The 12,024-nt window shown below is 55.1% G+C and overlaps 1 protein-coding gene across 1 annotated transcript in view; it reads left to right on the forward strand.

Annotated features, from left to right (window-relative positions):
* The window catches only part of CD276 (CD276 molecule), a 14,238-nt gene extending 4,770 nt beyond the window's left edge, over positions 1–9,468 (forward strand). Inside the window, exons 4-7 of the mRNA XM_049613845.1 lie at positions 3,157–3,291; positions 4,191–4,232; positions 5,685–5,720; positions 7,808–9,468. Of these exons, the coding sequence (XP_049469802.1) occupies positions 3,157–3,291; positions 4,191–4,232; positions 5,685–5,720; positions 7,808–7,830 (236 nt within the window). The 3' untranslated portion in view covers positions 7,831–9,468. The remainder of the gene's footprint in view (positions 1–3,156; positions 3,292–4,190; positions 4,233–5,684; positions 5,721–7,807) is intronic.
* Positions 9,469–12,024: the final 2,556 nt, after the last annotated feature.

Below are 12,024 nucleotides of genomic sequence, written 5' to 3' on the forward strand. Positions count from 1 at the left end.
GCCAATGGCACCTACAGCTGCCTGGTGCGCAACCCTGTGCTGCAGCAGGACGCTCATGGCTCCGTCACCATCACAGGTAGGTAGTGGGCAGATGAACAGATGGGGAGGACGGAGGGAGCCGCTGCCTTTTTTTCTAGATTGAGAGCTGCAATTTAGGTAGGTTTGGGTGGTCAGAAGCCTTTTTAAAAACATTCTCATACATTTTCAGCTGTCTCAAATTCTTCACCAAGAAGTCCTTAGGGGACTTTCTTTAACGAGCTGATAAAAGCCATTTGTAATATTCGCCCTCCTAAGAACGCCTTAGGTGGTACTTGTGCTTCTTACACGGGGGAGGGCGTAGCTGCCTGGAATCTGGAGGTGTGGGTGGGAGCTCCAGAGCAGACACAAGGCATGGTGAGGCAGGGCGATGGGAAGGTGGTGATCTGAGGCCCTGAGGGACAGCTGGGCCTGTCCAGGTGGTCAGTCCCCCACACCCCATCCGTGGCAGCTCTTGCACACGGGAGCTCTCAACCCAGGCAGCAGTTGTGGGTGGGGCGGAAATCTCTGCTGCCCCCATGTGGTCAGACACCAGATTGATGCCGCCCTCTTGGTGATTCCCTCTATCTGGTTGGGGTTTTGTTTGGGGTCCGAGCCCAAACACCCTCCCTTCCTGTAGTGTCCACATCAGTGGGTGCTTCTTGTGTCTCGGGGTGTGAAGAGGGGGCCTCCCCACATACTCTGGTGTCAGGATAGCAGGTTCTGTCTGTCTAGTTGTCCTCTTTTCCCTTCCCATGACTTTCCCTTGCCTGGTGTGTTTCCAGAGAGGATAAGAAATACCAGGTAGAATGAGGTCAACGGAGAAAGTGAAGCTTTCTGAGAAAGGAGTCAGGAGTCAGAATGGGCTGCAGCAGTCGGGAGAGGTCTCCAGGGACAGGCAGGAGTTGAGAGGGTCTTGAAGGATTGGTGGACTTTGTGATAATTGGCACACTGGGCTGAACTGGATATTTGCCACGCCGTGCAGAAAGGGTCTATGGGTGTGAGTGGAACTGTAGGGAGAATGCTTAGCCCACCCAGGAGGGAAAAAAAAAAAAAAACCTTTATTTTAAACTTTAGTAGGTAACATTGAGAGTGCTTTTATTTCAGAGATGAGGAAACCAAAGCCCAGTGAGGAGAGAGAACTTTCCCAAGTCTACAGACCGGCAAAGTGGCTCTATTTGGGGGGTCAGGCACCTCTTTGAAAATTGGATACATGATAAACACAATAGTTTGCATTGACGTTTAGAGGGTGCATGGCCCCTCTAAACCCATCCATGGGGTCTGTGGCCCTTGACTCCAGCATCCTTCGGTGAGCAGATGAGCCAGGACCAGAATCCAACCTTTAGCCTCTCAGCCTAATTTTCTCTTCTCCCCACCACCCAGCCTCCTGGTTTTGTAAGAGCAGGTCTGGCCTACTTTGGAGCCCTTGGCCTGTATTTCACTCCAGGCAGCTTTATGCCTTGTAAAACATTCTGGGATTCAGGCTGTCAGTCCTCCAGCCTGGTCTCTCCCACACCTGCTGGAGGTTAGTGAAGTCGAATGTGCTGTGCATGGAGGGGGCTTTACGGAGCAAGCACTGGAAATGGAACCTCAACACCCAGGTCTGAGCCCTGCTTTTTACGGTTTGAGTGAGGGCATGTCTGACCTGTGTTCTAGGCACTGACACCAGTCAGGGGGTGAACGTAGAAAGGGGTCCTCCCTCCTCCTTGGTATTTCTGTGGCTCTGTGCCCTCCTTTGCTACAGGAGTCCCGCTGAGGATCCCCAGGGGTTTCCTTCCCAGGCTTCGTGGACTAGCCTTCCTGGCCCTGCATGTCAGCTGCTGCCCTCTCCTGCTCTCCTGGGTGATGTGTCCCTTTGCTCGCAATGTCCTGAGTGTCAGCTCTGCCAGCCATGCCGGCCGAAGGGAACATCTGCTGCACATGCCTGTGTCCCTGCCAGGGCCTCTGCTCGCTGAAGGTCCTCCTGGCACGGCTCTTTGCAATGACGGTGACTTCTGCAGAACCAGCTGGCCCCCTAAGACTGCCGATGCCCTGGGCGCTCAGGGTCTCCAGAGACCAGAGGAAAGCAGCTCTGTCTTTTGTTAGATTTGACGTCCCCAAGGCTTCTGCCCAGGACCCAGCATGGGCCCAGGGCCTGGGCGGATGGCTAGCGTGCTCAGAACAGCTGCTGGGGCTGATCCAGGTGCGGGCGCCTCAAGCCCTTCCCTCTGCTGCGAGATAGCTCACAGGAGGGCCCCCACGCTTCCCAGAAACATTCCCCTGGCAAGTCTCCTCCTCTTGGGTAAACCCAGAACCCTCACTGGGCACCCTCAGTTCCCACCCCCATCTATGTGCAGGGCTCCCCCAACACTTTCTGTAAAGGGCTGGATAGTAAATATTTTAGGCTTTGTGGGCCACGTACAATCTCTGTTGCTGCTGCTGCTGCTGCTTTTCCTTCCCCTTCTGCGCCTCCTGTTTCTTTTTTTGTAACCCTTTGCAAATATAAAAACTATTATTAGCCCACAGCCTGTACAAACACAGACCACAGGCCAGATCTGGCTCGCAGACCATGATTTGCCGACTCCTGATCTGTAGGATGGGGCGTATCACCAGGTGGGGTTGGAACAGTCAGGGAGGGCCTCCTGAGGAGGGGAATCTTAAACTAGGTGAGAGTTTGGGAGCACTTTTTAAGGTAGGGGAACCTGACAGCAGTGGTGTGGAGGCTGGAAGGAACCAGTTGTCTGTGCAGAGAATGGTCAGGGCACCAGCTCGGCTGGAGCAGAGGTTCCTGGAGTGGAATTGGAAAGGAAGGCTGGGGGAGGGTAAGCGGTAGCCACATGATAGAGGTCCTCCAGAAGGTTGAAGCATTATTCAAGTGTCAGTGGGGAGCCGTAGAAGGTTCTAGAGCATCATCAACTTCAGACTCTTCAACCCTGCCGGGGTTGAAGCATTTGCACACCAGCCATGGCTGTGTCAGGGTTTGGATGTGTCTCAGTGTGTGGGGAAGGGGCGTGGGGACTGAAATGAGGTCTCTTCATAGTGCTGGAGCCCAGCAAGGGTGGGAGCTCCCTTCATACCTTGTGGCCCCAGGGTGTGCTGTGCTCAGGGCCATGGGTGCTGGGCATGACCGTCTCTTCCCATTCTCTCCACTTCCCCTCCCAGGGCAGCCCATGACATTCCCTCCCGAGGCCCTGTGGGTGACCGTGGGGCTCTCTGTCTGCCTTGTCGCCCTGCTGGTGGCCCTGGCCTTCGTGTGCTGGAGAAAGATCAAGCAGAGCTGTGAGGAGGAGAATGCAGGTGAGCGAGAGAGAGTGTGTGCATGCACACACGTGTCTTTGGGCATGTGGGTGTGTCTGTGACATCAACAAGCGGGTCGCTTCCTAGTTTCAGAATGAGCATGAGTGTGCCCATGGGGTCGGACTGCACGCGTGCGACCTTGAGGCTGAATATGGCTTGTGTGTGTGAACAGGTGCACGCCTGCCTCTCAGGGTGGGAATACAGCAGGCTGAGCGTGTGTGTGAGTGGGACTGGAAGAGAGTGGTGGGGACTTGTGGGGCTCAAGTGCGGTGGTGAGGGTGGAGGTCATATGAGCGTGTCTGCGAGTGGCGGTGTGGGTGTAGAGAGTGAAAGTTTAGTGACACGTGCGTGAATGCTGCATGGCTTCGGGTCTCACTGTGCGAGGGTGTGTCCGCCTCCTGGCAGGCAGAGTCTGAAGCAGCTGCCGTTAGCTAGGCTGGGGTCAGTGTGGGTTGACTTTGGTGACCGGCAGGTGGTGAGTTGGCATTGGTAGATAGGTGGTTTGAGCTTGGCAGGTAAGTATGACCACTCAGGTGCATGGTGGGAGGTGAGCACACACCGGTGAGCGGGGTTTTGGTGCCGGCTGGTGGCACGCACAGGCTTCCAGAGGCGACCGTGAACGTAGACGGTGAGAGGTGGCAGCTGGCTGGGCATTGGGAGGGAGGGTGCAGATGTGGAGGAGGAGGGACAGACAGGTGGGTGGTGCTTATGTTGGAGGCTGGTGGTGGACGGGCTTGGCGAGTGAGCAGATGGGGGAGTGATGGGGTGGATGGGTGGGTGGGTGGAGGGGTGAGAGGAAGGTGCTTGGCTGGGTGAGTGGTGGGCGCTCTCAGATGGGGAAGTGCAGTAGTGACAGTGGGTGGCAAAGGTCTCTTGTTCGCTGAGTCCTTGTCTTCCAGGTGCCGAGGACCAGGACGGGGATGGAGAAGGATCCAAAACAGGTGAGTCTGAGCTTAGAGCTGGCCTTATTGGCTGAGAGGACACAGGGACAGGATGAGGACTCTAGGAACTGGAGGAGCCACATTCACTTGAGGTTTGATGAAGTGTCTCGTGGACTGTGGCCTCCTACCCAGGTGAGTCTGGTCTTTGCTTAGCGTTAGGCCTGGATCTGGATTTCCCTAGACTCCCTCCCAGGGGCTGCTGCATCTTTCCTGCCTGCCTTGCCTTTCTACCAGGGCCAGGTCCCCTCTGAGTGACCCTGCGCCGTGGGGTCTGGTGGCTTCCTAGCAGCAGAGTGAGGACTCAGGAGAAGGGCATCCTGGGTTGAAGTTCCAGCTCCAGCCTGTAGGCTGAGTGGCCTTGAGCAAGTCACTTTGCTTCTCCGGGCCTCCGTTTCTTCATCTCTGAGTCTTGGTTTCCTCCTAATGACTGCCTGCCTTCATAGGTTGTGTGGGTTAATTAAATGAGATAACATATGTAAAGGGCCTAGTGCCATACCTGGTGCCTGGTAAGTGCTCTCGATATCTTGGAGTCGTGTTAGTCGGCAAACAGTTTAAGACCATCCCATTCTGGTTAGAGGCTGTGCGACTTCGGGCAAAGTGCTTTGCTGCTCTGGGCTTCAGTTTCCCATCTGTAAAGTGTTATCCCGACGCTGCCTTGATGGCACCAGAGGGCTGTTCTGAAGCTCTTTCAAGTGACCAGATACATAGGTGGTCTGCAAAGGGGATGGGGCTTTGGGGACACAGACCTGGAGCCCAGCTTGGGGCCGGTGCCCAGGCACTGGTGTTTCGTGGCCCCCGGAGGCCTCACTGCCCTCCCTTCTGGGGCTCCTGGCTGGGAGAGGCAGGTTCCCGCTGAATCATTTGGGATGGTGCCAGTTGACACCGGTCCCCTCCCCACCCCCGAAGAAGGAAGAGCAGGAGACGGACACCTGGGGACTGCCGCAAATTATGCCAATTAATTTTCTGCCTTTGGTGTGGAGACAGCCCTGGGATCAGGCCTCATTTTTCTTGCTCAGAGGCAGATGTAGTTGAGAGAGGGAGGGGTGGGGAGAAGAGGGTGGCCTAGAGATTTGTTCAGTGTCAGGTCTGCATGACCCCAGGCCCACCTGGGATAGTCTGCGGCCTCCTGTAGCTTCTTACTTGGCCCTTATTTGCAGGGCAAACTCGGTGTCCTTCCACGCCTCCAGCTCACTGGAGGGCAGGGTAGCTCTTCCCATTGTATAGATGGAGAAAACGGAGGCCCAGATGGGAGTGACAGGCTACAGAGCAGAGCCAGGGCTCGGGACAGTGGCCTAAGACCCTCCCCTGGTGCTGGGATGTTGCCCTCATCCTCCCAGCTTCTCCCAGTCATCCAGGCCCGCCTTCTTCCCCGGCTCTCGTCCCTCTGTGGGACCCCGTCCCCCTCCCCTTCCCGTGGTTCCCCCTCACCATGTGCCCCTTCCTTTTTTGCAGCCCTGCGGCCTCTGAAACACTCGGAAAGCAAAGAAGGTAAAGACACGTGGTGCTTGAGAACATGTGTCTGTGTGTTTGCACATCTGTGTGTAGGAGGCTGGAGGAGGGTCCTTGGTGGTGGGGGTGGTGATCACCTTTTCACCACCTGGTGACCTGAGGCTCCCTCCCTGGGGGAGCAGCCTTGACTCCCCGCTGGTGCAACGGCAGCAGGCAGAGTAACCGAGGTCCTGGCTGCTCTAATCGGTTGCAGATATGACAGGGGCATCACAACGACACGAATTTATTTCTCTCTCCTGTAACAGTCTAAGCATTAGGTGATCGTAAGGCCACTGATGTCCTGGAGCCAGGTTCCATTTATTGGTGTCTGCCCCCTTCCGTGCGGAGTTTCCACCCCGGTTCCAAGGCTGCTCCAGCTCCTGTGGCCCCGCGCCCCTCCCCTCCGGAAGGGGAAAGAGGAAAGGGAGGAAGGTTTTTCCCCTAGGGCTTGACTGGAAATAGCTCCTGTTACTCCGGTTTCCACCATCCATCGATCAGAGCCTAGTCACACGACGCCTACCTAGCACAAGAGAGGCTAGGAAATACAGTTTTCAGCCAGGCAGCCATGTTCCTGTTACATGGTAGGTGGTTAATCAATGTTAACAATCATCGTTATTCATATTATACGGCATCAGCGGTTACATCGAGAAGGGGTTGGTTAGAAGTAAGTTTGAGATTCATCCTTACTGAAAGTAACCAACAGCGACATCTGAGTACGTGTGTTTGTGTGGAGATACCCGTGTATCTGTGTGTGTGTCTTGTGAACAGAACGTTCCATGGGGCAGTATCGCTGTAGATCTGAATGGCTTCCGCCTAAAAGTCCAAGTTGGCTGCTAACAGTTAAAAGAAACTTAAATCTTCTTAAGGGTTCCTTGGTGTCCCTGTCAGGAAATAAACTTTCACTGAGCTCCTGGAGGCTCACCCCTGCATTTAGGGGAGAGGGGAAGGACATAGGCCCTGGAAACTTCCAGAGGCAGGGGGCAATGGGGCCCTCTGAAACCTGCACAAAATACATGTACACGAGGGCCATAGACTCAGACTTTCATGAAAGGCAGCAAGAGGTGTTTAGGAAGGCAGCCTTGTGCAGAAGGTAGATGCCCCTGGGTTAGGAGGGGAGACCTTGGGTCTAGTCTCCGCCTCTGACCTTCCAGGAAGTTTCCTCATCTGCAGAATGAGCCCCTCACTTACAGATGGTTGTGATAGGATTAGACAGGGGACAAATGCAGAAGTGCTCTGTCAAGCAAGTCTTTTAAATGCTGTAGAATGTTCCATGGCAGTAATGGAGGCCTGTGCTGAGGTACAGAAGGATGGAGATAAGTGATCTGCCTCTCTGTTGTTCTGAGCCAAATGAGGCATAGAAGGATCGAGCAGTTGGAGATGAAAATGTCAGCCTTGTTCCGGAAGAGGGCTGCAGAATGGCCCGGTCCTGCTCTGAGTGTGGCAGCCTGGCCCCCCAGTCTCTGATCACACTGGGTGAACCCAGAGGCAGTATCCGGAAGGGAAGACTACTTCCCTGGGACACACGGAGCCCCAAGGGTGGGAGCGGAAGGATCACACATGCCCTGGTCCTCCTTCTAAGCTCCCCATTCAGGTCGGGGAGTGGGGCGAGGCCAAGGGTGTGAGTCCACTGGGTGCCCCCCATGTAGAGACAAGAGCCAGAGGGAGGGAGGTTCCCCACAGCACTGCTCTTGGGGAGCTCCGTGTGGGAGGGGGAGCTGGGAAGGATTTCTTGCTAGTGGAGGGGAGGGTATGACGGAGGGGGAGAGAAAGGGAGGTGGTGGTGGGAGGGGACACGTGTGCCAGGGAGAGGGGACAGTGGATGGGAAGGGTGTGGGGCGGGTGGACTGGGGAAGATTAGGCAGCCTCCCTCAGGGACTTCATGGTCCGTCTGATGCTCAGCTCCCGTGTTGGGGTCAGTCTGGGCCTCCAGGGCAGTGCGTAGCACAGGGAGCTGCTAGTCAGACTGCGGCGGCCACCGCCAGACACACTCCGCACCCGAAAGTGTGTGACCATGTGCCTGGCCCGAGAGCAGAACTCCTGCATTTAATGCCTTTTCCCCTGCTTTTTCTTTCCATCGTGAAATGTAGATGATGGACAAGAAATAGCCTGACGGCGAGCACCAGGGGGCTGCAGCCCCTGCCTGGGGGCTCCCACCTCTGGCTGCACTGGGGCCTCCGGGTGAGCCCTGCCTCCGACAGATGCCTCCCACTCTGGCAGGTCCTGCTCACTCTCCAAAGGACAGAGAGGCCACCCTGCAGCCTTATTTCTCCGATGGACGTGACTCCCAAGTCATCCTGCTGCCTTATTTCTCCAGTGACATGATACGTAAATCATCCTACTGTCCTATTTCTTATGGACATGACACAGAGACCACCCTGCCACCTTATTTCTCCAACGGATATGCTGCACGGACCATCTGGCTGCCTTTATGTCTCCAAAGGACTCAGTATTCAGACTGATGCTCTGCCTTATTTCTCCAAAGACAGGATACACAGTCACCCCTGGCCTTGGTTCTCCAGTGGCCCTGATATACTAGTTATCATTTCTCAGCCTTTTCTTCCACCCACCTGTGAGCCTGCTCGGACAGGGACCCTGAGCCTTCAGCATCTCCTCAAGTCCAGAGGCGGCTCCCCTCCTGCCCGCCCCTCCTCTGGCCCCAGCCTCGGCCTTTCCCTCCCTCGCTGACTGAAGACAGCGCCCTTCCCCCGGGCCTGTGGAGGCACACAGGCGCATGTGCTGGGTCACGTGCTGGGACACGTTCGGACCTCCCTTAGCCCAGTCTCTTCCGTGGTGCCGTGGGCTGTGCCCCGTGAGCTCCCCCTCCATGGGAAGCATGTGCTGGTCACACTGGGTCTCCGGGTGTCCGCGTGGGCCCCCTGAGGGTCAGCTTCTATCCCACTGTTTTCCCCTCCTTTCCTTTTGTTCATCCATTCTAGTAACAGTCACTGAGCATCCGTGGGGTGTCAGCACTGTGTTAGGTACCTGGGACCCAGCGTGAGAGGACAGGCCCCTTCTCTAAGGAGCTTGCCCTTCAGCTGGGAACTGTCAGGAAACCTGCAACCGCCTGCTACAGCCTGTGGCTCGTGCGGGGGCTCCTGCCCTGCTCTCTACTGTACCCCTTTTCTGTGCCCACAGCTTCCTGGATACCTCACTCCCACCCCCTCCCTAATCCTTACCCAGAGCAGGGGCTGCGGGCAGAAACCTGGAGAGAGGGGCAGAGCCTCTTGCTAGACCTGAGAATCTGATGGTTTCCAAAGTCCTTCCAGGCGTGAGCAGGTGGGCAGGTGGCCATGGCACTCTGGACCCCGAAGAGCAGAAGCCTAAGTGAAGCCTGGGGATGGGGCAGGAGGGCCGCAGGGACACAGCTCTTCCCCCCCCCCCCACGCCCCAACCACGGTGCTATTCTGGGGCTGGGAAGACATCTCCTGGCTTGTCCTTTGCTGGCCTCCAGCCTCCGGAAAACTTCTGATGTCCTCCCGCTGACATTTCTTCCTTCCCCAGGAACGGAAGAGGTGGCATGTCTAATTTAAATGTGGGACTCTGAGGAATTTTGTTAACTGGGGGTGTATTTTGGGAAAAATAAATGGCTTTGTAGAAAGCTTTTTCTCCGAGAAGTGTGTGGAAGCAGGTTGGGCGCAGTACTTGGCAGGAAGGATTCCCTCCCGGACATTTGAGGCCAGAGTGGGATGCCTGTATCTCCTCCCTCTCACCGTCCTTAAACCGCTGGATCTCTGTGGCCAGGCCATGCAGCCCCTCCCTGGCCTCAGTTTCCTTCTTGGTAAAGTGAAGTTTGCTATCCAGAAAACCAAGCTTTCGGTCAGTGTATGGGACACCTCCCACTTCTGGAAGCATCACCTAATTTCTTTGTCTCCAAAGACTCAGCTCTTGGGCTTCTGAAGGGCCACTTCTAGTGCCCCCATTTTACAGATGTGGAAGCTGAAATGTGGTAAGAAGCTGATGCCAGGGAAGGAGCTCTGCCTGCTATTGTTGGCTGACCCCGTGGAATGGGCACCAGACTTGAATCAGAGATCCAGGTCCGGGACCTCCTTCTGCCCTGTGACTCTGAGCAGGAAATTTACCTTCTCTGGACCTTACTTTTCTTGTATGAAAAATAGGCCTGAGGATTTCACCATCTTCCACCTCCAAAGACTGAGAAGAGAGGCAGCAAACAGGTTTCCAGAGGACCGGGTTCCTTTGGGATGTGGGACCCTGCAGGGTGTACTGTGCCCATCTGCCCCTGGGTGACAGGGTCTCAGCACCTGGCCAGCCAGTCATTCCTAGAGCTCCACAGCCCCTGGGGCAGCCAGAGGAACCTGGGCTGGAGGTCAGGACTTGACTTCTGTTCCCAGCTCTACTACTGACTTGTGACAAAGACCTTCATACCTCTGAACCTTAATTTCCTTATCTATGAAGTAGGGTGCTGAGCCCTCCCCTGAAATGCATGTGGCATTCTTTACCAACCAGGGCACCTATTATAAAGTCCGAGGCCCCAGCACTGAGACCGGTCACCTCGTTTGAGGTGAGCACCTCCCACTGGTGGTTCTCGGGTATGTTTTAGAATCAAAAGACTCATACTGGGGCTCTGCCTTTGCCCCTTACTATCCCCTGCATCCTCAAACGTGTTGCTCACCTCACTAGGCTAAATGCTACCTGCAAGGCGGGGACGATGGTAGTTCTTGTTTCACGGAATCTCTCTGAGAGTTGGACAAGACAGTGGGTGAGAAGACACGGCACACTATAAAGCGCTGGGTGCATGTGAGGGGTTATTTTCCTTCCCCCGCGGCCGGGGCTGCAGGCTCTCACTCCCTAGGCGATTTTGCAGACGGGGCACAGTGACCTCAGTTTGCCCATCTGTGAAATAGGCATGGTAACCAGTGCTTTTTCTTTCTGACAGGGGCAGGATAAGCCTCAGACACTGGATCAAGTGCTTGCAGGAGGGAGCCAACAGGGGTGGGGCGTTCCTGGGGGCTGAGGGGTGAGGAAGGTGGCCACGAAGTCCCGTGTGACAAGTGCCCCCAGAGAGCAGTATTTTTAGCTGCCTTCCTGGGCAAGGCTCCAACTTCTGCATTTTAATGGAGAAATAATTTTCACAGTGCGACAAGCTGTAGCCTGCAGGTGTCACATCCATATTAAAGAGGGGACAGAGCAAGGGTTCATTTGCCTGGCTCGAGGTGTGACCGGAATTCACCTCCAGGAGCATTTGTAACCATGGCTGTGAAGACCACTTAGTGGAACCGATCACTCAGAGGAGACCGGGTAGGCGGTGAAAATTGCATGGCTGGGGGGGCCCTGAGTCATCCTGCCTTTCTCTACCTGATTGTCTCCTCTTTCAGAGCATTCTGCTTCTGCTCACAGGCAGGAGCCATGCCTTCCAGGGATCTGTTCACGGGGAGGACCTGACATGGCTTGTCCCAGGAGGCTGTCGTTGAGTATGCAGGCCAATGAGCAGAGACCCTGGCAGCTTCCGAACTGGGCAGTGTCCAGAGGTCCTTCTGCAAAGCCCAAGTCTTAAACTGAGACATGAAGCCAAAGTCTGCCCCAAGTAGCAGAATCCCAGGCCTCCAAGGGCAAGGGTTTCCCAGGGAAGCAGGAACCAAAGGAGCCGTGAAGTAATGTGCTGCATTGGGGCGGGGGGGACAGGGGGGAGCAGCCGATTAAACAGTTTAAATGCGAACAATACTGTGTTAAACAAATAAGCAAACAAACAAAAACAAAATGCCACAGGCCTGACATGGCATCACTTAGGCCAAGTCCCTAAACCAGGACTGAATACACAATCTAATTGCACTTTCGACCTCCCCCAGAAATACAGTCTTAGTAGGGATTTCCTGATGGTCGTCAATGAATCTGCCACGTGGGACCTCTCCGTCCCCCAAAGGAAGATGAGGTCATCCGCACGGGAAGATCCCTTGCTCTTCCCGTTGCTCTACCCCACCCAGAGAAAGCAGCCTTGCCTGGAACATCCTTTTCCCAAAAACTTCCTTGCCCCATCCTCCTGTAAACCGCCCCCCCCATTTTGTACAACTCCGGGGAGCTTCCCTCTACTGGTTAGAGGCCCCGAACCATTTAAGAAAGCCAATTAGATCTTCAGATTTACTTGGTTAAATTTCCTTATTTAACAACGAAATGTATAGAGTTGTCTTCACCTCCAGTCCCCCCACTCAGAGGGAAGCATTATTAAGGGCTTGCTATCCTTCTAGACTTTTCCCTAGGCTAACACTTCTCTACAACCGAAACTGTCTGGATTGTCCTGCTATGTGTTTTCTGTTTTCATTCCCATTTTCCCCACACAGTTCTTCTTTTT

Source organism: Panthera uncia (genome assembly GCF_023721935.1).
Source record: "Panthera uncia isolate 11264 chromosome B3 unlocalized genomic scaffold, Puncia_PCG_1.0 HiC_scaffold_1, whole genome shotgun sequence".
In the NCBI taxonomy this organism is placed as follows: Eukaryota; Metazoa; Chordata; class Mammalia; order Carnivora; family Felidae; genus Panthera; species Panthera uncia.